General features: G+C 54.7%; 2 protein-coding genes across 5 annotated transcripts in view; one reads left to right on the top strand and one right to left on the bottom strand.

Moving 5' to 3' along the window:
- PISD (phosphatidylserine decarboxylase) overlaps positions 1–25,000 on the top strand; it is a 46,316-nt gene extending 21,316 nt beyond the window's left edge. The window contains exons 1-8 of one of the 4 annotated variants that reach the window (XM_074206404.1): positions 15,141–15,223; positions 18,632–18,788; positions 20,165–20,330; positions 21,563–21,799; positions 22,068–22,233; positions 22,641–22,796; positions 22,984–23,144; positions 23,644–25,000. In XM_074206404.1, the coding sequence (XP_074062505.1) occupies positions 18,739–18,788; positions 20,165–20,330; positions 21,563–21,799; positions 22,068–22,233; positions 22,641–22,796; positions 22,984–23,144; positions 23,644–23,868 (1,161 nt within the window). In that variant the 5' untranslated portion in view covers positions 15,141–15,223; positions 18,632–18,738 and the 3' untranslated portion in view covers positions 23,869–25,000. Of the gene's footprint in view, positions 1–4,122; positions 4,299–15,140; positions 15,224–18,631; positions 18,789–19,172; positions 19,406–20,164; positions 20,331–21,562; positions 21,800–22,067; positions 22,234–22,640; positions 22,797–22,983; positions 23,145–23,643 lie in introns of those variants that run through there. The other 3 variants (XM_074206403.1, XM_074206406.1, XM_074206402.1) reach the window with 3 other exon arrangements.
- Positions 24,939–26,545, bottom strand: part of SFI1 (SFI1 centrin binding protein) — a 71,285-nt gene continuing 69,678 nt past the window's right edge. Inside the window, exons 31-32 of the mRNA XM_074206407.1 lie at positions 25,349–25,460; positions 24,939–25,232 (exon numbers count right to left, since the gene is read on the bottom strand). Of these exons, the coding sequence (XP_074062508.1) occupies positions 25,122–25,232; positions 25,349–25,460 (223 nt within the window). The 3' untranslated portion in view covers positions 24,939–25,121. The remainder of the gene's footprint in view (positions 25,233–25,348; positions 25,461–26,545) is intronic.

Genomic DNA, 26,545 nt, shown 5'->3' with positions numbered 1-26,545 from the left:
CACCCCCATTGGGCCCTTAGAGGCAGCTGCTGACTCATGATCAGATTGGTCACCTACTGCCATTTATGTCCTCTTAAATGTATGACTGCCAAAAGGAATCTTGGTGGCGTCCCCTTCCCTACCTTGCTGTGTACTAAGACTTCCCTGGGTGTTGAGTGGCCACGTTATGGAAACTTAAGGAGCAAAGTGGGAGGGTCCTGAGGAAGGCAGAGATTAGCATCCTTCCCCCTGCCAAGAAGTTGAAACTTCTTTGGCTTTCGTTTCCATGTCTCTTGAAGTCCTCTTCCAGGACCATCCCATGGTAAGGTAAGATGCTCCCAGATGCTCAAGGACCCTTGAGAGGTGGAGGACACTGGGAAGGCTTTAGAGAAAGGCCAGGCTTAGCCAACTCAGTTAAGCCTGGAGTAGCAGGTGGCCAAGGCAAGCCCCTACAGGGCCATGCAGGACACTGGGAATGCTTCAGAGAAGGCCAGGCCCAGCCAACTCAGTTAAGCCTGGAGTAGCAGGTGGCCAGCCAAGCCACTATCAGAGCCATACAGTTTGGGCTGTAGATACTCTCAAGACCTTTCCCTAAATTATTGCTGGGTTGAGTTCTGTCTGGTTGGAAGGAGGCCTTGCCTCAATACCATCATCATAGGATATGGAAGGGTCATTGGTGTGAGCCATGGTTCTTTGGACACTAAGATAGAAGAGTGACAGAAAGTGCTGAAGATGAGTTGCTTTATGATTTTCATTAGATTTTCATGAATAGCTTTTGTTTTTGTTTGACTTCGACATATCTCTGTATTCTTCTTCTTCCCCTTAGAAGTGACTTCAGCAAAAGTAATCAGTTCATTAAAAGATGTGATGTTCTCTGCAGTGCTCCATCCTTAAACTTGAGTGCGTGCTCTCTCTCTCTCTCTCTCTCTCTCTCTCCCTCCCTCCCTCCCTCTCTCCCCCCTCCCTCCCTCTGTCAACAAAAGCAGGTATCCTCATATTTTTCTTTTTGGGGGACAAGCTTGGTTTTTATGATTTTACAATAGTCATTTTCTTTTTATGTTGTTTTTGTTTTGTTTTTTAAAATAGATATTGTTTTTTTTACATTGTCAAAATTTACCCAATTATCCTTTCCCTTTCTGGAGAGCCATCCTATATAATGGACTATTCTTTTTTTAAATCTTTTTATTTCTTTTTCCAACTATATGCAATGATAGCTTTTACCACTCATTTTTTTTGTTTGTTTTTTTTAAGGTTTTTGCAAGGCAAATGGGGTTAAGTGGCTTGCCCAAGGCCACACAGCTAGGTCATTATTAAGTGTCTGAGTTCAGATTTGAACCCAGGTACTCCTGACTCCAGGGCCAGTGCTTTATCCACTGCGTCACCTAGCTGCCCCTTACCACTCATTTTTTAACAAGGTTTTGAGTTTTACAATTTTTCTCCCTCGCCCTTTCCTCTAATAGAAAGCAATTTGATCTTAACTCTATATTTATAACTATACTAAACACTGATCAATATTAAACATATACAATAACTATTCTTTTTTTTTAAGGGGTTGAGTGACTTGCCCAAGGTCACACAACTAGGTAATTATTAAGTGTCTGAGGCCATATTTGAACTCAGGTCCTCCTGACTTCAGGACAGTGCTCTATCCACTTCGCCAACTAGCCACCCCATAATAGACTATTCCTAAAGAAAAAAAAAAACATGAGCAAAACTGATTAATAAATCAAACGCTCAGAAAATCAATTCAGTGTTTCACCTGTGTGGACCTTTTACCTCTGCAAAGGAGTGAAGAAAGAGTGTCTTCCTGTGTCTCTTCTTTGGGATCATGATTGTGGCCATTTCATGATGTTCACTTTTGATTTTTTTTATGGTTTTTTCTTACGTTGTTGTTGTATTTATTATTTTCTTGACTTGGCTTACCTCACTTTGCATCAGTCCTTGTAAGCTTCCCATTTCCCAAGCTTCTCTCTGTTTATCATAATCTTCACATGTTTATAGCGCAAGAATATCCTATTACATTTATTGGTTTTACTATCCCCCTGTCTGGGCATTTAATCTGTTTGTTTCCAGTTCTTTGCTGCCACCCAAAACATTGGTCCATAGAAGGACTTAATGAACAACATTTTGTTGTTGGGTGTATATGGAGCTTTTCTTTTTTTTTTCAGTGTCCTACTTGGAAGTATCTGGTTAGCAGTGGAATTGATTAACCACTTTATCTGCATACTTCCCAGTTGTTTTCTAAAACTCTTGAATTCCCATTTCCAATTCCCAATTCCACCTATGGTGGATTAATGTGCCTTCTTCATGTGTCTTCCACCACTGACTCTTCCCATCTTTAGACCTCTTTCTCAGTTTGCTGGATATGGACTGAAACATTAAGGTTGTTTTGATTTGCATTTCTCTGATGATTAGTGAGTTGGAACATTCTTTCATATGATTGGTAATAGTTTAGAAGTCTTTTTTTTTTGAGAAATAATCATTCATATCCTTTAACTATTTGTCTGTTGGGGAATGGCATTTGGTCTTACACATTTCTGATGTCTACATATCTTAGATAGCAAACCCTTATTTAATATATTTCCCAGGGGCAGCTAGGTGGTGCAGTGGATAGAGCACCGGCCCTGGAGTCAGGAGGACCTGAGTTCAAATCCGACCTCAGATACTTAATAATTACCTAGTTGTGTGGCCTTGGGCAAGCCACTTAACCCCATTTGCCTTGCAAAAACTTAAAAAAAAAGACCATTGTAAATATATATATATATATGTATATATATGTATATATATATATATATTTCCCAGTTTACTGCTTCCCTTCCTGTCATAGATATATTAAATTTGTTTGTGCAAAAACCTTTTAGATTTCACACAATCCAGATTTCCACTTTATCCCTTGTCATTGCCTCTATCTCTTTTTTGGTTAACACTTCATTTCCTCACCTTAGCTATGAAAGGTAGGTAGCTGAATTTTTTTAAAAGGACATGGATGTTTTCCTTGTAGGACCTCCACATGGCAGGGAGTTGACTTGAGAACAGTTGGAGATGGTTGCTTGCATCCCCCTTCCCCAAGCCCCACATGTTATCTGGTAGAAGAGAAGAGTACTCTGGCTTTCCCTTCCTGGTCTGGGTTAGAGGTTGTAAAGGTGTTTAAAGAGTAGGGTAAAGGGGAGAGAAATACACACCTGACTGGGATAAAGTGGAAGTACAGAAAAGAAATATGAATTGACCATGGGTAGAGAAAGCAGTCAGCTCTATGGTTCAGTCAGGGGAAGAAGCTTGTTCTTCCTCAGGATTTCAGAAAGAAGGAAGATGAAGGAGATCAGGAAGACCAGACTGGTCTGTGATTTCAGAAATGGGTGGCTACTACTGTCTACTTCCCCTGGTGTTGGTTGTAGCCTAACCACCTCTCTTCTCTTGAATGATTCTTATGCATGTAGTTTGTGGACAGTTTAAAAACAGTGCCACAACGGGAAAAAAAGCCCATTTTATTGAACCAAGAGATATTTGGGGGTGGAAGGTGTTTCTGTTCTGTGAGCCCCCATAACTCCCCAGTCCATCCCTTCCTGACGAGGCTCATGGCTGAGCTGTGCTGCACCTCAGCCAGCCCTCCAACTTGGGCTTGCGTTCCCTGAACCTGCTTTCATGACCCAAGGGCCACCTCGGGGCTTGAGCAAGGGGATTCCAAGGCAGCTTTAGTGTGCTCCTGGACCTGGTGTTTGCATTCATTGAGATGGGCCCTGGCCGGGGGAAGAGATTGAAGGGATCCACTCACTCCCATTCTAAATTTGCTGAACAAGGCTAGACACTGAATTTCTTTGACAGACACTGAGACCGTTTGATCCTTTGGAAATAACCTTGGGAGAGGGAAAGGCCTTTTATGACCAAAAATGCTTCATATCCTCTGCTTTTAGAATACCCACATAGTTGTTGTCAGAGTCTCTGATCTCCCAGAAGCCTGCAGGGCCAGGTGTTTACATGGTTACTCCTCTGTTGATGTCTCCTGGGCAGGATGGCACCAGCCTCCCTTAGAGCTAATGGATGGAGGCCCCTCCCTCCCTGGACTCCTTTAGTGCTGCCTTTGTCTGACCATTCTCTGAAGCCATGCCCTCCCCCAGCTCATAAGTTACCTGGCTTTTGTTGCAGATGCCAGGAAGTTCCACACAGCTCCTACACGAGTCCTGTTCCGCCTGCGCCCATTCCATTTCCTGGTGGCCACAGGCGGTGGGTATGCAGGGTACCGTCAGTACGAGAAGTACAGGGATCGACAGCTGGAGAGGTTGGGCCTGGAGGTGCCACCCAGACTGGCAGGAGAGTGGGAGGTAGGAATCTTGCTGATGTTCCATCTTCCTGTTTCTTGCCCTCTCACCTTTCCCTTCTCCCTGACTCTCATCTAATCTAAATTGAAACCCTCTCCTGGAGTCCTCATTGTGAAGCCTTGCATTGGCTCCCACACACATATAGCTGGCCAGCCAGCCTCGCAGACTCCTTCTGGGGCTGACACCTGGGGCCAGCTCCTGTTGTTTGGGTCTTCCTTGTCTGGGGCTCACCAAGTAGCAACTTGGGGCTCCTGTCCATGTTTTCCCCAGCCTCTTCTTGACGGCAGCCCCGAGCTTGTCAGTCTGATGTGGGAACTCAGTTTTGTGATGTGGATACATGCAAATCAAGGAGGGAGATTCCCAACGCCTTTCCTGGGAGAGGCCTGTAGGCCTCATGGACACTCTTGAACTGGACAGTCTCCTGCCTCAGTGACCATGATGTGCCACAGCCTATCTATGCAAAACAAGACAAATGAGCTTTGACATTTCTGATTCAGGAAAGTGGTTTGGGTTCAAGGTGTTTTCAGGTCATGGTGGTCTGCCTTCTTTGATCCTCTCTTGGGAAGCTGATGTGTGTTTATGATATCTAAGAGCACCCGCCCCACATTCTCACAGAAGGGAGTCTATGTGCGGACGAAACCCAAAGCAGCACAGAGTAGGGCCACCTGCACTTCAGAGCTGTTTAGAACCCAGGGACTCAGTACTTTGAAGTGTCACACTTTTCCTAATAGGGAAGTTTGGGATAGGATAATTTGGGGAAGAAGGCCTAGGTAGGACAGTTCCTAGGTGAACTGAACAAAGTCATTGAAAGGCTTATGGGTAGTATGGACAAAGGAAGCCAAGCCACTGGGCAAGCCCTTGCCTTGAGGACACTGCTTCCCAGAATCTGAACTGACCAAGGCCTGGAGATTGCTTCCCCCTGGCCAGGGCACCTATCTCAGACTCTCTGGAAACCTGTTGATTTTACCCTCTCTTGCATATTCCCCCCCCCCCCCCGTCTCTTCTCTGCCTCCGCCTCTCCCTGGTGCCAGCCCTTCTCTAGTCTCTCTTGTAGATCATTGATAATCCTTGGGAGGTTTGGCCCCAGCTAGTCAATAGAACTCTGTTGTCATCAGGCCACCAAATAGCTGCTTTGGTGGACAAGCAGTGGCTTCATTCTAGAGTATCCACCTTTATTTTCCAAGAGGAAACCCAAGGTCTGTTTTGAGTTTTTTGCAAGGCAGTCAGGGTAAAGTGACTTGCCCAAGGGTCACTCAGCTAATAGGTGTCCAAGGCTGGATTTGAACTCAAGTCCTTCTAACCCAGGAACAGTGTTCTATCCACTGAGCCCCTAGCTGCCCTAGATCTCATTTTGAACTCTGTGAGGACAAGTGTCCTTGTCCTTTCTCCCATCTCTCTCCAAGCCTCTCTTTCTCTACATCAGGTCCTTCTTTTTCCTATTCTGGAGCTCCCATCTTTGCCCCAGGCAGCTTCCAGACTGGCATTGTGCCAGCCACCTGCTACTGTGGGGAGGTTTCAGCAGCTCTGAACCCATCTTACTCTGCTGTCATTCAATTCATGTTTCTCTCCTGTATCCCAGATGAGTTCTGATTGGACATCTTGGCTAAGTCTGGACCCACCGGCCTGGGCCTCCTGTCCTACAGCCTGGTGCTGAATGACTGGCCATTCCCCTTGTGTAGGCTTCGAGCATCCTCTGTTGGAGTTACCCTGGTGAGGGGCTGGGAGGCCCAGGCTTGAGTCACAAGACTTTGTCCTTTAGCTAAGAAAGGAAGGTGGCCTAGAAAGCTCCTTTGAGCAGACCCAGATTCAAATCTCACCTCAAATGCCTCCTGACTGGGTGACCTTTATAATATAATGTTAGATCTGGGAAGACTAAGCCACCTTCTTTTGTACTTTTTTTTCACTGAATCCCTGGAAATTCTTGACTTTTTATTTCTCCATATGAATTTACTTACAACTTTTTTCTAAGTCATTAAAGTAATTTTTTGGAATTTTGATTGGTAGGGCACTAAGCAAGTAGAATCATCATTTTTATTATATTAGCTCGACCTATCCATGAGCAGTTGATGTTTGTCTAGTTATTTTAAAATGATTTTATTTGTATGAGAAGTCTTTTGTAATTGTTTTCAAAAAATTTTTGAGTCTGCCTTGGCAGGTATACTATTTTATATTGTCTGAGGTTACTTTGAATGGAATTTCTAGCTCTTTCTGCTGTATCTTCTGGCTGGGTCACTTTTAAGTCTTAACCCCTTCCCCCCCCCCCCCCCCCCATCAATTGAATCTTAGACATGTGTGCTAGAATTTTACCTGAGATTGACATTGAGTTCATGGACTAATCGTGTCTGACTGTACTTCATAAGTGAATCAGTCAGTAAGCATTTATTAAGCCCCTATTGTTTGCCAGGCTTGTGCTCAGTTATAAAGGCCAGAGACAACCCTGCTTCCATCCAGTGGGAGAGACACCATGGTTACCATATGTCCAGACAAACTCTGGACCAGATAAGTAGGCGATACTCTGTAGAGGCGGGGCACAAGCATTTGGGGGGATCAGGAGAGACTTCCTGTCAAAGGTGGGATGCTCAGATTGGGGATGGGGGGGGGAGGCATGACTGTTGAAGAATCCACCTTCTGCTTCTATTTTGGACTTCAGGACCTTTGTCCCTCTGCCAGGATCTGTGGTTCCCCAGAGGTCATCGACTGGTTTAGTGACCAGATGTTGGTGTGTTCAGCCTCCTCAGACACAATGGATACTTGGGAGGGCTTGGAGGTTTCCATGTCCTCCGCTCTTTCCTGCTGTATTTCCATCTTTGTTCCATCCTCCTGGGAACACTAGCAGTAAGATAGCCATTGAGCACCTTTGCCAGGCCCATGGCTGAGGAGGAGGGGGGTTGCAGAAGCCCACTCCCTGCCACAGGAGGGAAGACCATGCCATGGTTGGTTCCCACTGGCGTCTTGGACATAGCTCTGTGGACCCTCCTCCTTGACATGAGTCCAGTGATACTTAGGAAGCAGAGACATTTCTGAGAATAGTGAGGGCATGGAAGAGGAGTGGGAGCAGACACACTGTGTGGATTGTCTCCTCATGGCTGTGCTCCAGAGTGAGGAGGAGACCCTTGGGAGCAGCCGGCTGGGAGGCAGGTTGGTGTGGGGTGGCAGCAGTGAGGGAGCACAGAGCTTACAGCTGGCACTGCCTGACTGGCAGCTTCCCACCTGGAGGATGGGCTCATGATCAGGAGGAAGAGCTAGGGAAGGCCTCCTGGGGACTGCACGCACTCCTACAAGTGCAGGGCCCAGTGGGGTTTCTCGTCACCTTCCTGTGTGACTCTAGTCATAGCCGTCAAACACTGATGTAATAACTGAAAAGGAGGCCAAGGACTTGCAATCTGATGGAGGAAACAAGTAAATATATACAAAGCAAGTCGTGTACAGGAGAAATGGGGGGAAGCTCTGGAAAACTTCCTGTGGGAGATGGGACCTTAGGTGGATTAAGGGAAGCTTAGGTGGCTCAGTGGATAGAGCGCTGGGCCCGGAGTCAGGAAGACTTGGGTTCAAATCCAACCTCAGACACTTTCTAGCTGTGTGTACCTGATGAGTTGCTTCACCCTGGTTGCCTCAGTTTCCTCCTCTGTAAAATGAACTGGAGAAGGACCTAGCAAACCACTCCAAGATCTCTACCAAGAAAAACCCCACGTCATGGAGAGGTGGACACAACTCAACAACAACAAAAAAGGAAGCCAGGGAGATCACTGGTCAGAGTCAAGGAGGATGGGGGGGCAAACAACCAGGGAGACAATCTGGAATCGGGAAGAGCGTTGCTGGCCCCAAAAGTGGGCAGGACAGAAGCCCCCAGAAGAGACTTGCCCTCTGCCCTGGCCCTTGCTGCTCTGGGTGGCTCTGACAACCATATGCAGGAGGCATGACCTCATGAGTACAGGCATCACACTGGGATGTCCCACAGAACTTGACGTGATGTCCACACATTCTTCTAGCTAATGGGAAAACTTTGCATCTGGGCCGAGCAGCCAAGTGGCCATAAGAAAGCATGCTGAGGGATTGGAGGGCAGGACCTCCCCCGAAATGGACCTCAGCAGCAGAGGTGGCACCCAGCTCCATGGGGATGGGGGAGCAGCTGCCAAGAGGTGTGTAAAGGGGAGAGGCCCTATAACCTTCAAGTGAATGCAGGGCCGACTGTCAGGAGTTGGACATTTGGCTCATCTTTCCCCACCAGGTGCACTCTATTGTCCATCTCTGGCTACACCCAGTGGGCCTGATACATACCATCATCATCATTAGGCTTGCCAACAGTGAGCTTCGATCTGGTGGGAGGTGAGATCCTTGGGCATGGGTCTAGTGGGGGGTGTGAGATGTTGCACCCCAGAAAGTATGGCACACCATGCACAGGGCAATGCCAGTGTTGGAAGGGAATCCAGGCCCTTTGTTTTAGAGATGGGCAAACAAGAACTGAGGGACTAGTACAAGGTCAGACAGCATGTTCATGGCTAAGCCAGGACTAGAACCCGGGTCTTGCCTCCCTCTGCATGTTCTTCCACTTTTGCCATGTTGAGCTTGATGACAGTGGAGGCAAGGACTCCAGAGGGACCAGCTGGGAGAGGGCAGAAAGGCCCAACTTGGGTCAGATTCATGGTTTCTGTGAGGATGGCTCCCCGGTCACCCTGAGGCTGCTGCCGGCCATGGCCCTCACATCCAGGACAGGACCTTGACCTTTTCCTCAAGCTCACCCTTCCTCATGTTCCTTCTGCCAGTGAGCCCTGCCATACTGTCGTCTGCCCACCCTCGCTCTCATCACTCCCCCCAGGTGCTGGATCCTGTCTCTGGGGCCCTTTTCACCTCCCATTGCAGGCTGTGCCCCAGGCTGGGGTCTCATCTCTGGCCCTGCCACTGAGCTTTCCTGATTCTCAAGCGTCCTCCACTCCCCCACCTTGCCCTTCACGCTGCCACACCAGGTATGTCCTCAGCACCCAGGTGCCTCTTGGAGAAGTGCCAGTCTCACCCTGGTCCACCCTCTCCTCCTTTCCCCCATGTACTCTGAGTTCCAGCTAAATGGCCCTGCCTGCTGCTCCTGGACAGTGGCCTTCTGCCCGCTGCCTCAGGGCCCTTGTACAGGCTGTCCCCCACACTCCTGGCCCCAGCTCTCAGGGCCCCTGCCCAGCCCAGGCCTTGCCTGATGCCCCCTGCTGCCAGGGTTCCCACCCCCGGACAGATTCCTCAGGACTTTTTCTATTGACTTCTTTGTCTCTGGATAGAATATACACTTCTTATGGCCAGAGGTAATTTCATTCCTGTCCTTGTGTCCCCTAGTGGCTGTCACGAACCAGGGACCTAAGAGGAGCTCAGGGTCTGAGAGAGGAACAGTGCACAGGTTTGTCAACCTGGGATGGCATCTGGAGGGTCAGGAGGCCCATGTGAGAGCAGGCCTCATCCCAGAGGCCAGGCCAGGCCTTGGTGCCCACCATGGGTGAGGTATTAAAAGTCCAGAGATGGCTGCTGCCCTGCAGGATCTCAGGGTCTCATCTGGATTTGTGGTGATTGGCTGAGAAGAGATGCCAATACTGGTGGGGACCAGCACAGCATAGCACCATGGGTGGTACCTGAGACCACCCAGCAGGACCATGGGGTTTCTGAGAGGCAGAGGGACAGAGCTGATACATGACCTTCCCATCTTTGAGGCATATGGGGAGGGGCAGCGCACTCCGTGTCGGGGCACTTGCCTCCAGAAGCTTGTGATGGGCCCAGCCGAATGCAGCAGGTTGGGGCGGCAAACACTCCACCATGTTTCCTTGGGAATTTGGAGCCTGAACTCTGATGTGAGGGGATGGGGTGGACTCCCCCAAGAGAGGGCTGGGGCAGCGAGGCAGAGGCTCCATGTTCCCCTCTCTGAAATGGGGCCGGTGTGATTCCCAACTGCGTGACCTGCGTTACAGACAGGCACAGAGCCCAGACACATTGCAGCTGCTTTCCTGTTCTGTGCAGACCTGAACTTTGCGTGTTCCCATCATGCATAGAGTCCTTCACTAATTGCACGACACTGTGGCTGGCTTGGCTTTATTTTGCTTCCCAGGCCTTTTCAGCCAGCTTTGGTATTTCTTCACCTCCCTCCACCCCAAACGGGGCCCATTGTCTGCCTTGTTCAGAGTGTGGAGCTCAGTCTTGGAGGCCGTCAGGCAGCTCAAAGGTGATGGCCAGAGATGGTCGGCGGGGGGGGGGGGGGGGGGGGGGGTTCCTCGTTGCTGTGCTGGGCTCCACTTGAAGAGGCTTCTCCTTTAGACTTGAGCCTCCTCTTCTCCACATTCAGCATTCCTGGCCCTTCAGCTGTGGGCCAGACCCCAGACTGAGTCCTGGGGAGCCCGATCTACACAGGGAAGGCAGCAGACCAGAGCCATGACTGGCAGGGGGACCTACGGGAAGAGCTGGCCAGGTAACTGAGGAGCAGCCTGGAGAGGGGAAGGAGAGAGGGGGAGAAGAGGGAGGAAGAGGGCAGAGCGGGAGCACCAGGAAAGAGCCCCGCGGCGTGTCGGAGGCTGCTGCTGACTCTGCAGGGACAGTGCGACTGGAGCAAGGAAGGCAGAAAGAGTGAGGGTGAGCAGAGGAAGCCAAGGCCTTTTGAAGGAGCCTTTATGTGGCGCCTACTGTATCCCTGCTTGAGTACCTCTCCAGGTGCGCTAGTCAGTGGCAATGGATGGTTGGAGTGAAGGGTTTGGGGGCCGGGGCTGGGGCAGAGGCAAAGGAAGCAGTGGGAAAGATGGAGACTGCAAGACTGTGGAGAAGAGGTGCTACCTGAGCAGGGCAAGGCCAGCCCTGGCCCCTTGGTTGGAAGGCCAGGTCCAGAGCTGAAGAGAGTCTCAAAATGTGGTGGCCAGGGCCAAGCCGGGAGGGCCACACTTTTCCTTTCTGGTGGGCCTGGCCTCCTTGGCTGCCTTGGCAAATTCTTGCTTGGTTCTGAGCTCGCAGTCCACCAGAAGACCAAGTTCCAACTTGCCTTGTTTCCATCTCTTCCACCTTCCCTATTAAACTACCAACTTTTACTGGTCACGTTTTATTGGGATCCCTTTGAAATTACAGACAATTCCATTAAGTACACTGGGCCAATTTCTGCTTGGAAACTCATTGCAGGTCTTTTCACCTCTGACTTCCATTGTTCCTATAAATATTATTCCCAGCACCACCACCCCCATTTTGACTTTTGGGCAAACAGTGATGGTTGAGGTTCCTGAGTCCTAAGTTTTGGTTGGAAGGAATCCTAAGATGGCTCAGAGCTCAGCCTGAGCAGCTTCCTCTAATTTCCTGCTCTCAGCTGAAGTCCTATGTGGACCCACCCTCCCAAGGCCCTCCTCGTGGCTCTGCACATCAGAGCAGGGGGATTCCCCAAGTTCCCCATGGCATCACCTTGACCAGGATGGTAGCTGGCAGTCTGGTTAGAAACAAGCCACTTGCTTGCCCCCTCAGCCTCTGTGAAAGGAGGCAGGGGGTGGCCTAGATGGCTCTCTTGTAACTTTGACATTCTGTGAATCTGTGAAACCTTCATTTGGGGTCTTGGTGAGTCCTTGTGCTAAGAAGGAACCAGAGAATTGGGGTGTCCTGGTGTAGGGGAAGATCCTTGGGATGGAGGGTGGGACTCTGTAGGCCAAGTCCCCCCTGTCTAGCCCTCAGTGTCCTCTCAGAGGTCTTGAACACAATCTTAAGTTTTCTCCTGACTTTAATTCTGGGATCCATCTGAGATGCTTTACCTATGATAAGGACAATTGACAGCGGTGCCAGCGGCCCTCTCTGTGCTATAGGATGGTTTACTGAAGTCACTAAGAAGGCTTCTCCAAGATCTGATAGACCTAGGCTTTTCTTGGATGCAATTCTCTGGAGAGTATTTGGAATAGCAGAGTTTCTCTTTTAACATCCACTATTAACCTAGAGTTCAACTCACCAAGCATTTCAGTACCTCGGTTTCCTCTTCTGTCAAATGAAAATGTTAGGGTCCATAACCTAAGAAAGAAATCTGTTGTCCCTCCCTAAGGGCCCTGTGAAGGGACTGGCAAGAAATATTTTAGGAGTTCACAAGCCGTAGGTATTCTGGAAAGTGAGTTGTAACCACACACACATAACTGTAGACACGTCTGTGGGTATATGCATGGAACTATGGGTGGCAGCTAGGGGAATGCAGTGGACAGAGCACCAGATCTGGAGTCGGGATCTAGCCTCAGACACTTCCTGGCTGGGTGACCCTGGGCAAGTCACTTCACTCGGTGGGCCTCAGTTTCCTCATTTCTCAAATGAGAAGGAAATGGTATAACCACTTCAGTATCTTTGCCAAGAAAACCCCAAATGGAATCTGGAAGAGTCAGACATGATTGAAAAATGACTGAACAACAGTAATATAAAACTTTATACAGTCCAAAGAGCTATTAAACTGTTTATCCTCTTTAATCCAGCAAAGTCACAAGGTGGCAAGATCAGAGAAAGAAGAAAAAGACCCTGTGAACACAAATACTGATAGCTATTTTCATGGAACAAAGAATCAGAAACTGAGGCCCTTCAGCTAGGGAATGGGTGTATGGCCCACGAATGGGACTGAATACCATTGTACTGGGGGGATGCTTTCAGAAAGCCCTGGAAGAAAGATCCCTGTGACTGATGCAAAGGAAATGAACAGAAGCAGGAGAAGACTATAGAATAACAATATTGTAAAGACTCAGCTCCGAAAAACTTGGCACCTCTGTGGTCCCAGAGGACTGGGTTGACACAGGAACTGGTGGATCCAGAGGCAAATTAAGGCAGGGGTCTTTTGGTCTGGTTATTGTGAGATCATCTGCTTTCTCCGTGTGCAAGACGAAGAGAATTGAGGGCTGAAAATCAAAAAGAAGGCTTTGTGGCCCGGGAAGATTACATGAAGGAGGAGGTGGTACTGGAGCAGCTCCTGGAGACTTGGGATGGTTTGATTTGGACAGTGTGGCATTCATTTTATTTTCTTAAATTCTTCTAATGTGACTTAAGTTTTTTGTTTCATATTCAGTGCCCGCATTCATTTTCTCTCTCCCTCTCCCTATATTGAAAAGAAAAAAAAGAAAACCCAAATCCTTGTTTCCAATGTGCATGGTTAAGCCAGACCTGATGCCTGTAGTGGCGATGGTTGAGTGCGCCATTTATTGAGAGGCAGGTAGCCCTGGGCTTCCGCTGGGGGGCTCCAGAATCCTGGTTGAACTTTCAGGTGTTATTGCAGTTCTGCTCATCCGGCTGTGCATCTGTTCACGTACGTCTTCTCAGGGTTCTTTTCATTTCCTACATCAGTTGGATTCCGTTATATTCCAATGCCACCCCCCAGTTGATGGTTAGCCCCTCAGTTTCTAGTTCTTTGCCACCATGAAAAGAGCTGCTGCCAACAATACCTGTATGCATCTGTGCATCTTCTGGGGGTGCAGGCCTAGTGGCAGGAGGGCCAGGTCAAGGGAAGGTACAGTTTAGTCACTTGCTAGATATAGTTCTAGATTATTCCTAGAATAGCCAGGCTAGTTCACAGCTCCACCCAGGGAAGGATAGTTTGGTGTGGCAAGAAATAACCCAGACAAGGAGAAGCGACATGGGGAGAAGGTGGAGGTTTTACCCTGAAAAGTGCGTTTCAGAAGCAGGTGAAGTCAACCAGGAGGGCCCTTCCCATCACAGGTCTAGAGCTGGAAGGGACTTTAGTGGCCAGAGGTCCAGCCCCCGCCTCCTCTGCTAGTGAGTCGGGTGGGATTGGAATCCAGGTCCGGACTCTGCTCTGGTGCTTTTGCAGACAGAGCAGGAGGTGTGGGGAAGTGCTGGGAGCCCTGGGATCCGTTTTTCCTTAGTAGAACAGGGCCGATAGAAGCGCTTGGCACCCTTCGTTGGGAAGAAGCTCTTCAAGTAGATTTATCCAGGTTCTTTGCCATCCTTGAGCAAGCTGGGCAACCCACCCAGAGGAGTTCTGGGCTGCAGTGAGAATGTGGGGTGGTTCACAACCCCTGGGGCGCCCCAGCATCCAGCCCAGAGAGACCTGCCAGCTGTGAGGTCCAGTGTCTGGGCCACAGCACCCAGCATCCCACCATCCCAGCACTTGTGCCTTTGGCCTCCTTCCTCTTTGTCCTTTTCCCAGTTTGCGGGGGTGGGGGGGGTGGGGGTGGGCTTCGAGTCTGGCCTCTTTCTGGAAGCTTCTGCGGCAGTCCTGTACAGGGCCAGGGAACTGTGGTCTGCTCTAGGTATGGGTGGTCCTCCATGGGGGAAGGGTTCCTGTGAGGGCTTGGACTTTTTGTGGGGCTGAACTGGGGGCCCATTGCCCATGTGATCTCTGTGCCTCAGTTTCCCTTCTAGGAGACAGACTCGGAGTAGGGAGGCACTGGGTTCCTTTGGTTTGGCCTTGGGCCTCTACTGGCTGGGTGAAACCCTCAGTTTCTCTTGTATAAACTGGGTCGCTGGAGGACAGCGCCTCCGAGGAGTACCACCACGCGTGCTGGTTGAGTGGCAGTGCCCGCCTTGCTTGGCCGTTGCTCTTGGTGGCCTCCGTGTGGTCCACTCGTGGCTGGGGGGGAGCAAAGGCTCCAGCTTGGGGCCGGGTAGCCGGGTTGTCCTCGGTGGGGGCCCCCCGCCCCCCCGTGGCCCGCGCCCCCTGACATGAGTCCGCTGGTTCGCCAGCCCCCGGGAAGTGGCCGGGAGGAAGGAGGTGGGGAAGGGAGGTGACATCATGAGCTTAGTCCCCTCCTCACTTTCTTTCAGTTTTCCTGGACCTTAGCTCCTCCTCCTTAAAGAGGAAAGAGGGTGACGCTGGGTGTGGGGGAGAGACCCGGCGGCTTCCAGGGCCCTCCCTCCGCCCGAGCCCCAGCATTCCCCAGAGGGGCGCGAGGACCAGAGGGAGGGAGCCGATCGCGGAGCCGCTGCTGCCCCCGGAGCCGGCCTGGCCTTGCCAGGTGAGGAGCTGCCAGGAAGGCCTGGGCCGCCTCCTGCTGGGGAGGGGGGCGCCGCTTTGTCCATTGGGGCGGGGGCCGCAGACCCCGGGCTGGGCTGGGAACCGGGGTCTCTTGTGCCGGCAGCCAGGGCGGCCTGGGCCGGGCCAGTCGTGCCTGAGATTGGCTCCCCCCGCCTCCGGCTCAATGCCGGCTGTCCCTCCCGGAGGAGTGGCCCGGCCCGGCCAGGCCTGGCCAGGCCGGCTCTGACCGCCTTCCCCTCGTCCCTCCCCCTCCCTCCCGGCCTCCGGAAGCTCTCCTGCCCCTGCCCCAGGGCAGCCTGGGCTGGGGGAGAGGGTGGGGAGCCGTAGGTGCCCCGAGGTCCAGGTGCGGGCATTCAGGAATGTGGAGGGGCCACAGGGGCAGGGTCACTCCCTCCGCACCCCAGGCCCAGGCCCCCACCCCCTCTTCTGTGGGCTGAGTAGCTGGACAGTAATCTGGTGGTTCCCAAGGCCGGTGCTGGCCCTCGCCTTCCATCTTCCACTTTCCTTCCCTCTGTGGGAGGAGGAAGGAAAGTTCGTGGCTTCTTTCTCTGCCCCTTTCCCCTTCCCCAGCCCTCAGCTAGATTTCCTGACCTAGGCCCCCCAGATCCGAGGCGCCCCACCAATCGGAAGGAGCTGAGCCCATCGGCCTCAGTGGCATCAGGACCACTTTGCATTTTTACCATTCACTTCTTGCTTTGGGGAGGTCAGGGAGGGGGTCGGGGATGGCTTTAGAACCAGGGTGGGCTATCTCCTGAGGCTTTATCCTGCTTTACCCTGGGCTCTCCCAAGTCACACAGCCCAGATTTTCAGCTAGATTTGGGGGGGGGGGGGTTGTTGGATCTCTACAGTGACCTGGGTCACCCAAAGGGTGACCAACAACCTAATATGTCCTCGGGTACCCATGCTTTGGGGCAGAAACAGGAAGTTAGAAATTCAAGCCCTGTCTGGCAGTCCCCTTCTTGTAGCCGCTTCCTCCTCTCACCCACTTCCCACCCCAGTCAGCCCTTTCTCACTGGCTGGTGGAGGCATTTCCCAGTAGTAGTCAGGGCCAGCGTCCGCTGCTGGGCTGAGGAGAGGCCTGATGGCTCCCCGCCCCACCGGGGCTTGGCCACCCGCGTGAGGTGGGTCCCCTCGAGAGCAGGCCCCATGAGCCGCTCTGACTTGGGACTTCAGGAGGCCTCTCCCAGCAGGTGACAGTAGGTGAGGCCATGAGGTAGAAGTCATCATTACTCCCTGTCCTGGGTTCCGCAAACAGGGACGTGGCTGGAGCCAATCTCTTTATCCAGAGGGTTAGGTTGGTTGGACCAGGGCATGAGTGGAGGTTGTCTTGCGGTGGTCCTGAAGGCTCTCGCTTTCATGATTCTGGGCAGATTTCAGCTCACGGTTAGGAAATGCCTGAAGCCTAGAGACCCTCCACCAGTGGGATGGCTGCCTTGGGCCTGGGGGAGCTTCCTGGCCCAGGACCATTCTGGTGATGTGAAATGGATGGTGATCAGAGGGAGTATTGAGGCAGAAGCTCAGCTTCCTGACCCTGGACCTGCCCCCCCCTTCCCTCCCCTCTAAGGGGTCCATAGAGAAATTTCAAGGGATTTCTGGATTTAGAGGAGAGAGTTCACTTTATTTTCATTCCCCTTTGGGAAATTCTCCATCCTTTATTTCATGCTTTTAAATGTCGCGAGGAGGGCTTCAGGGTCCTGCCAGGTTAGAGCCCCCTGCCATGGAGGAGCCTTGTGGGCAGTATTAAGATTGAGGGGGGCACTCCTTCCCTATCTCCTCTGACCACCCCAGGTGCCTGCTGGGAAAGGGACACCACCAGGTAGCTAATTGTTTGGTAGCAGAAAGAGCAGGTTCTTTACTTCAGAGGGCTCCCCCCACTCCTCCACTTCAGTGGACCAGAGATCATTCCGCGGCCTCTGGGTTGTCCTTGGGCTGGGAGCCTCAGACTCTGAAAGGGGCTGGCCTGGTCTTGCTGACAGCTTCTCTGCATGGTTAATCCCGGCTGTAAATCACCCTCGGCTTAATGTCCTCGGAGCCACTGGGGGGACCTTTGGGGAGAGGGTGATTAAGTGGGGGTCAGCTTTCCTCTTTAATGCTAGAGCATTCTGCCTGGGGGGGGGCAACCTGCCTTGTCTGTTCCAGGGGCCCAGTTGCTTGGCCCCTGGGTCTGGTTCCTCAGCTTTGAGATGGAGGGACGAGATAGCGCAGGGCCACTGATGCCCTCCCTTTTCTGCCCCAGCCCCCTGGGAGTAGAGGATGCCCACTCTGAAGGGGTGAGCCCTGATCCTAGGCCTGGTCTAGCCGAGGGGAGATGGGGCATCGCCGATGGCCCCAAGGGCCTGGCCTGCACTGGCGTGGTGGGGGGTACATTCATCTCATGCCCTCCTGGGGGGATTGTGGAGGGGCAGCCCTCTGAGGCCCTGCAGGACTGGCAGGGTGACAGAGACCTCATGGCGGTGTTGGTGACTGGGTGTCGACTTCTTGGAGGAGACAGGAGCTCCTGGGAAGGCCCCTTTCCCTGACTCTATCCCCCCAGTTTCCCTTCTGACTCCAAGTCCGCCTGGGGCATGCCTGGTGGCATGCTGTGAAGGTGCCAGCAGGTGTTGGGGAGTGTAGAATGGGGTCAGTAGGATGGCACCCATGTAGTAGGGTTACCTGATACTCCAGGGGGGAGCCCTCCGCCTGGGAGAGACCGCCCCCTGTGGTCCAGGCTCTGGTCGGCATTTGAAAAGGGGGCTGGCTGCGCCCCAGCTTCACCTGCTCAGGGGGCCACCTGCACGCCCCCCACTCCGCCCTTCTCCCAGGAGACTGCTCGTCCATCTTTATCGGTCTTTTCTGCGGCAGTCTGGCGATTCTTGAACCCGGCTCTGCCTTCTGAAGGGTCTTAGCCATGCTTACAGGGGGTTCCTGGGGGACAGCCCCCCAGACGCTTAGAACCTGGAGAGTGTGTCCCCCGCCATCTCGGAGCGGGCAGTTAGAGGAGGGGGCGGACAGGAGGTGTTGGGGAGTGTGTGGGCCCCCGGAACAGACAGAAGCTGGGCTGCCGGGTAAAGGCTGGCGGAGGGGCCGAGCCGAGATGGGCACCCAGCCACCTCTGAATAGAAGCGGAGGAGCCCCCCACAGCGGGAGGGTCACGACTGGGGGGCGGGCCTAGGGAGCCCGGCCCTGGGCTCTCCCTGGCGAGGGCCTTAGTGGACCCAAATCTGTGGGTGGTCCTGGGGGAGGGAGGGGGGAGGAAAGGAGGCTCTGTGCCAGGAGCCTGGAAGGCAGCATCCCGGGCCGCATTTGAACTCGGCACCAGCAGTGCCGCCAGGTGGGGGTCCCGGGGTCCCTGCGTCCGGCCGCGGTGCGGGGCGGCCCGAGTCACCCGGGGCCTGTTTGTTTGCGACAGCCGCGACCCCCGCGACCCCCGCGGCCGAGGCGCCCCATGGAGCGGGGCCCTTAGGAGCGGCGCTGGGGGAGGGGAGAAGAGGCGGCCCTGAGGCCCGGGCCCTGACGATGTGCCAGCCCAACCCCCTGCGAGGAGCCGACCTGCACAAGGGGAAATGGTGAGATGCCCGCGGGCGCCGGGGCCCCCCCCTCCCCCCTGCTACGACCTCCACCGAGTTCAGGGCCACGGCCGGAGGCGCGCGGGCCGCTGCAGCCGCTGGGCCGGGGCGCCGGGGCCCCCGGGGCCCCCGGGGGAGGAGCGGGGCCCGGCCCGCAGGACAGCTCGGTTCAGGTACCGTCCGGGGCGCCCGCGGGGGGGGGCGGCCCGGGGGGCCCCTGCCCTGCCCCACCCGCAGCCCTGCAGGGATTGGTCCGTCGTCCTCTGCAGCGAGGGGGGAGGAGAGGAGGAGGAGGAGGAGGAGGAGGGAGCCGCGGGCGCCCCGGGCCTCCCCTCCTTGCCTTCCAGCAGCCCCCGGGGCGCCCCGGCCCCGGAGCCCAGCCTGCTTCAGTCCTGAACGGACAGCGCAGCCCGGACTCCGGGTCGGCCGCTGGAAGGTCCTGCCCGGCCTTGCACCAGCTGGTGGCGGTTCCAGGCTGCGGGGATGCCGCGGACCTGGCCCGGGAGGGGGGCCCCGCGGACCCCGGCCCACGAGGGGATTCCAGTCCAGTCGCGGGGTGGGACGGGCAGGCGGAGAATGACCCTAAAACACTGGAGGAGATGGTAGAACTCGTCCAGGTTGGTTGAGACGTCAGAGAAAAGCGGCCAGATCTGGAATGGGGCCCCTGGGAGATAAGACAGGCAGGTTCACATTGGGGTGCCACCGAGATGATTTCCGAGAGGCTGGGGGGATGGATCCGCCACAGTGGGGGGAAGATTGGCAGCTGGGCGGCCTGGCCTCTCCCCGCCGCTCATGCTGCCGGCCTCCCGATGGGGACCACTGGCTAGTCAGGCGTGCAGCCGGATGCTGGCAGGGGGCTGCCCTTCCCATCCCGGGAGCCCCGGGGGCTGGCCATCTGCCATGGGCTCCGGGAGGAGGGGATGGCAGAGAGCTGTGGGCCTCATTGGCTGGAGGTGGTGAACCCGGAGGGGTCAGGAGGCTTCTGCTGAGGCCCAGCCATTCAGTCTTAGAGGAGGCCCAGGAGTGGTGTTGGCTGGCCCGGGCTGAGCCAAAGTCCGTTTTGGCTGGTGGACTTTCCTCTGGTGAGAGTCCGTGGAGGTGTGGGGCCCTTGGAGGCCAACACGACTGGCCTCTCATTGGACAGAAGGCGGCCCAGGATGTCCAGCTAAGGGAGACCTGTGAGGCTCACCCTGGTCAGCCCAGCCCATGGCCCCTGGGTGGGGGGCTCGTGCAGACCACAGAACCGCTCCCTCTTTAACTCTTCCCCATCTCGTGCTCTGGGCAGGGGCACCCCGGCAGTCAGGAGGCAAGGGAGTGCCCTAGGGCGCCCCCCCCCCGGGGCAGCCTCCATTGATCTCCTGTATGTGATCCCACAGGTTGCAATTCCCCCAGCTGGCCCTGAGGCGAAGGTTGGGCCAGCTCAGCTGCATGTCTAGGCCCGCTCTGAAACTCCGCTCCTGGCCTCTCACAATCCTCTATTACCTGCTGCCTTTCGGTGCCCTTAAGCCTCTGAGCAGGGTAGGATGGAGGCCCGTGAGCAGGGTAAGTGGGGGCGCTACCTCCCCAGCACACGGGAGGGGGCGCGGGTGAGGAAAGCCCATAAGGGGCCGAGTGACAGTACCTCCCACCCAGCTCCACTGCAGGCTGGGGGTCCTGCCTGACTTGGCGAGGAGGGTGCCAGCCCACAGGGATTTCCAGCAAGTAGATAGAGGAGGGGGCTGGGGCCACAGGTGATGCTCTGCCCCCCGGGACAGGATGGTTGGAGCCTCAGAGTTTCAGGGCCCTCTGGTGTCTGACATGCTGCTCTCCCTCTCCTGTCCAGAGGGTGGCCAGGGCCCAGCCCACAGGCCCAGGGGAAAAGCCACTTAGGACTGGGCAGATAGCCAAGGCTTCTGGCCAGGGCAGGGCGCTGCCTGGGGGCTCCCAGCATGCATTGACGCTGCCTGGGAAAGCCCAGAGGACCATCCTCCTCAGCCCTTAGAATCAAATAGCTTTTGAGGCTGTGGGATTCTGTAGTGACAGAAAGATCAGAACATCCTGGGGGAGCCGGGCTGGCCAGGGGTCCCAGATGTTGGGCCTGCCCCAGGCAAGCAGCTCCTCGCTGACCTGGCTCTGGGTGCCAGGGACCCGAGAGGTTCATTGGATATGTTGGGGGCTACCCATCTGTCATTTTACAGATGAGGAAATGGAAGTCCACAGAAAGAAAGGGTTAGTGAGGAGCAGAGACCAGATGCCAGTCCACATCTTGGTCTTGGGGTGCAAGCCTACTGCTCTTTCTAGAACTTGCCCTTCATCCTAGAAGGTCCAGTGGGAAGGAATGCTGCCCAGGTTACCGGGTGGCCTTGTGACCCTGACCAGGGGCTCTGCCTTCAGTCCCTTGGGGAGGGGTCAGAAAACCTGAGTCTTGGGGTCTGTCTTAAGCTACCTGTCATCTTTCCTTTCTCCCCCTGAAAAGTCAGGGGATCAGCCCCTCCCCAGGGAAGGAAGGGGATCTGGTTACTATAGAAATGCAGGCCTCTAGAACTATCCACATCACAAAACTTGGGGAGGTGGGAAGTCTCCAGATGTGGGGGTCAGAGGCCACCAACTCCAGGGCCTTTTCTGCTGTTTGTGGGACTTGTGCCCACCCCCACTTCTACTCCCCCCAACAGCCAGACCAAGGCTGGCACATCAGACTGAAAAGTGTGGGGGGGCACCCAGTAGAAAGGCGGGGGGGAGGGAGTGCCAGGCTAGTTTCCAGCAGCCGACTGCCCTCCCTTGCCATCCTCTCATAGGTGGCCCTCTACAAGTCTGTCCCCACGCGGCTGCTCTCCCGGGCCTGGGGGCGGCTGAACCAGGTGGAGCTGCCCACGTGGCTGCGGAAGCCTGTGTACAGCCTCTACATCTGGACGTTTGGGGTGAACATGAAGGAGGCCGCCGTGGAGGACCTCGACCACTATAGGAACCTGAGCGAGTTCTTCAGCCGCAAGCTGAAGCCGCAGGCCCGACCCGTGTGTGGCCTGCACAGTGTGGTGAGGCCCGGGGGCCGCCGGGGTAGTCTACCTGCCGGGCACCTGTGGGGCTGGTGGAGGGGGAGGCCTTAGAGAACCCTGGGTCACGGACACAGAAGAAGCCATTTGAACTTGGGGCTCTTCCCCACTGGCCTTCTTGGGCACCTGAGAACAGGCCCCTGGAAGACTGTGGAACTGCCCTGGGGCCGGGGGAGACAAGGGGGAGGGGCCGTGTGGGGAGGGCAAGGCCCTGGGGGCTCATGGAGCTGGTTCCTCTGGTGTCCCCCAGATCAGCCCGTCTGACGGGAAGATCCTCAACTTTGGCCAAGTGCAGAACTGTGAAGTGGAGCAGGTAAAGGGGGTCACCTACTCCCTGGAGTCCTTCCTGGGCCCGCGAGACCCCACAGACAACCCGCCGTTCAGCCGGAACAGGAGTGGCGGCAACGGTGGCAATGGTGAGTCAGCTGGGGGAGGAGCAGTGGTGCCCTCTGGGCCAGTCCGGCCTAGGCCCCCTCCCCACCTCTGCCCGGGTTCCTCTGTCCTCAGCTCAGCAACTTGGAGGTCCCTGGCTCTCAAATCCATCCTGTCACTTCACCTCTGAAAGCCTCAATTTCCTCCACTGTTCATTGGGAGTATCAATACGCCTCCTCGCCAAATTTAGCAGCTAGGACTGTATTATTCCCATTTCATAAGAAGGAAGAGAAGGTTCGTTGGGGAGGAGTGAGGGCCCCTTGGGGCAGGAGGAGCTAGAAGACCAGCCCAGGAGACCCTGCCCCTCCCCCTCCTCCATGACCAGTGGCTGCAACCAGCCCCTGAACCGGCCAGAGCAGGCGGCCTGACCCTCTGGCCTCCCCTTCTTCAGCTTCTGCAGCCGCGGCTCACAACTCCTTCCAGAACCAGCTGGTCACCAAGGAGGGGAACGAGCTCTACCACTGTGTCATCTACCTGGCCCCTGGGGACTACCACTGCTTCCACTCCCCCACTGATTGGCGAGTGGCCCACAGGCGCCATTTCCCAGGTGAGGAGGGAGAGGTCTGCCCCAGAAGGCCCCCCAGGAATCCCCAAGAAAGGCGAGATTGGGTCAGACTAGTTGTTGGGGTTGCCCCAGCAGGGAGAACTGGGAGCCAGGCTCGTGCTGCGGGGGCCAGCTGGCCGGACCGTGTCCCAAGTGTGTCCTGTGCCCTGCCCTCTCCTCCTTGGCGCAGGCTCCCTGATGTCGGTGAATCCAGGGGTTGCCCGCTGGATCAAGGAACTCTTCTGCCACAACGAGAGGGTCGTGCTGACCGGGGATTGGAAGCACGGCTTCTTCTCCCTCACCGCCGTGGGGGCCACCAATGTCGGCTCCATCCGCATCTACTTCGATAGGGTGAGTGGAGCCCAGGCCCCCCCAGGGGGTCCTGGTTATCATGCTGAGGGTGTGAAGAGGAGAGACGGGGTGGGGGGTCCAGGTGGGGATGGGTACCATCATGTAGGGCGATGGGGAGCAGGTAGAAGGGACAGCAAAGCCTGGATTGGGTCCAGATCCCCAAACACTTCCAGGGAGGAGGACGCAGGGAAGATCTGAAAAAGATTTGGGGGTTCCAGTGGACTCCAAGCTCACTAACTTAAAACTGTTCATTCGGGAAAGCAGTAGATGTCAGGACGACAACCTCAACTTGGGATGGTCTGCCCTGCTCTGGGAGGGGTCCAGGCCCGATAGGCAGATGTGTTTCCTTCTTCCCGAATAACAAGGAGAGCGGGGGGGGGGGGGGGTGCCTGCACTGGAGGAAGCACTCCCATGGGGGGCAGGCGCTGTTCGCCCCATGGCACAGAGGGGGAAGTGACTGGTGCTAGGGTCTGACCGGAGGCCGCCTTCCCATCTGCAGGACCTCCACACCAACAGCCCCAGGTACAGCAAGGGCTCCTACAATGACTTCAGCTTCATCACACACAGCAACAAGGAGGGCATCCCCATGAGGAAGGGCGAGCACCTGGGCGAGTTCAACCTGGGCTCCACCATCGTCCTCATCTTCGAGGCTCCTAAGGACTTCAACTTTCACCTGAAGCCGGGCCAGAAAATTCGCTTTGGAGAAGCTCTGGGCTCCCTCTAGAGCCTGGCCCGAACTGGCCTGGGAGCTGCCCGGAGCCCGGCCGGGGAAGCCACAGGGACCGTGGGGCCCCAGGCCCCAGACCCAGCCCGACCCCTGGCTCCACCAGTCAAGCCTTCGAGAAAGGAGAAAGGGGGAACCTTGCCTTAGACACTCCAGTTTATTTTTGGATTCCGCCCCAACCGTGTGACCTGGACGGTCTGGGGCTGCCAGCTCCTGCCGCAGCGGGCTCCCTGGGTGACGATTTTTCTTTGAAGGCGGTCAGCATTTTGATTCTTTCCGTTAGTGGCCATTGTGGGATGTAGGCCAGTGTCTTCGCCTCCTCCCAATAAAGACTCCCCGATTTCCTGGATAATTTTCAGGCCTTAATCATCCCTCTCAATGTCTAATCCACTGCCTTGTCCTCTGGGTTCGAGGCTACACCTGGGCACGGCCAGGGCTCCGGGACGAGCTTTTTCGGTGCATGGGGTGACATGCAGCCTGCGTTGACTGTGGACCAAAAGCTCAGTTCCTGGAGCCCGTCCGGCTGGGGGCTGGTTTGGGGGTGTTTGCTTCTTTTTTAAACATTTACTTACTAGGGAAATGGTGGGGGGAAAGCCAAATGTTCCTTTGCACTTTCTTGCCAACATGGGCCGGCTGTCTGTCTGTCTGTCTGTCGGGGCTCGATGGGGAGGCTGTGCATGAACAGGGAAGCCTGGGCATCTGGGGGGAGGGGCTACCCCCTCCTATATACACCTGCCTGGCTCTCCAGAGTTCCCCAAGTTTACTTCTGCCCCAGTGCCCCAAGAGCCTGGCCCTGGGGGACCCCCACTGCTTGCTACTTGACTGACAAGGGGTAGGAGAGACCCCTCCCCTTCTGGGTCCAGCCCCGCCTAGGACCCTGCCCCGGGAAGACACAGGGTCTGGCTGCTCTGGTGTTGGAAGACGCGGCCTGGCTGGGCCACGGCTCCCGGCACTCGGTTCCTGATGATGCTGATGATGCTGTGAATTTCTCCTGCCCGGAGAAGCCATTGAATCCTCAACTGTATCAGTAGCGCAGTATTTTTGTACGTACGTCAGTGGGACACTTCGGGAACAGTCATTCATTTAATTGCAAACATTTTCAAAAAATAAAAAAATACATTGCAACCGCTAACCGGGTAAACCTGTATCTTCCATCTTCATCCAAATCAAGCCAATGCCCCAAATGGGCGTTTTCCTGCCTGGGGGAGGGGAAGAGGAACGTGCAGGCCCTGGAGCTCCCAGGAGCCCCTGAGCTATGGGGAGACGAAGGCCGCCCTCAGGGTCCGGAGGCGCGCCATGCACTGCTGCACCTGCTGCCGCTGCGCCTGCAGCTCCTCTGCCAGACGACTGATCTGCTTCTCTACCTGCAAGAGGAAGCGAGGATTGGGGTGCTGTGGGGCCTGCGGGCCACGATGGGGGGAGGCCGGCGGTGGGGGTCCTATCCGTCAGCCCCAGTGCTCAAGTCAAATTCAGACCAAACCTGGTGAAGCTCCTGCTGAACCTGCCGTCCCACTTCCTCCTCCTCTGGCCGGGGGTCCTCCATGCTCAGCTCCAACCACTTCCTGAGGCTGCCTGCCTGTCTCTGCCAGGACCTGGTGGGAAGGGTCAGACAGCCCTCAGAGCCTTGGGAGAGGGGTGCCTCTCTCTCCACAGTGGGGACTCATTCTGCCCCAGGGGTCCAGCTGGAAGGGAGCCCCCGACATCTTAATGCTCAGGGAAACTGAGGCTCAGGAATCTGTTCAAGGTGGTTCAGCTGAACCAGGGCCTCCCTTGGGCTGCTGGGCTGCTTGTCCACCCTCTGGGGGAGAGCACAGTCTCCTCCCATCCCCCTCTCCCTCCCCAGTCCTCTGTTTCTGGAGTCACAAAGGAGGAGAAGCCCCCAGCTCAGATACTGATGATCCAGAAATGGCCAAGTGAGCCAGTGGGCATGGGGGGGCACAGGAGAGTGGGCCCCTCCTCGGGGGCAGCCTTGTGAAGAAAAGTAGCTTCCCCCAACCAGGAGACAAGTCAGAGGCCCATCCTGTAAATGGAGGAAGGATCAAACAAAACTATAGGCCAAGGTCATGAATGAATATTCATCATTTGTTTTGACCAAATGGGATTTATGCTGGGGATGCAAGGAAAGTTCAATTTTAGCAAAACAATCACCCTAAGGAATCCTATAAAACCAAAACCTACAGAGCCACAAGCCCATCTCAACAGATGCAGAAAAGATCTAATAAAGGACACCCCTCTGCTATGGCAAAAACCCCACAAAGGGTAGCACGTCATTTAAGAAAATGTCCAAAAGCCAAAGCATCACATGCGCTAGGGAGAGACCCTAGAGGCTTTTCTAATAAATACAGAAATGAAGCAAAGATGCCCTTTTCCCTCACTATTATTTTCTATAGTTCTGCAAAAGCAAGCAGAAATGAGAGAAGATCAAGAAAGAGGAGATAGGACAACTCTTATCTGATAACACTGTGGCGCATGCAAAAAATTCTAGGGAATCATCACATACTAACAATAAATTCAGGAAAGTTCCTGGCTGAGAAATAAATCCTCAAAAATAGTAACAAACCCCAAGAGGCAATAATAGGAAGGGAAATCCCATTTCATGTATAAAAATAGGTGGAGACTTGTGTTCTCAATGCTCCCTTAAAGAAAAGCACTTGGAGGAGCTGGAGGAATAGTCAGT

The sequence above is a fragment of the Macrotis lagotis genome, chromosome X, assembly GCF_037893015.1.
Source record: "Macrotis lagotis isolate mMagLag1 chromosome X, bilby.v1.9.chrom.fasta, whole genome shotgun sequence".
Taxonomy (NCBI): domain Eukaryota; kingdom Metazoa; phylum Chordata; class Mammalia; order Peramelemorphia; family Peramelidae; genus Macrotis; species Macrotis lagotis.
This window is presented reverse-complemented; position numbering and strand designations above follow the sequence as displayed.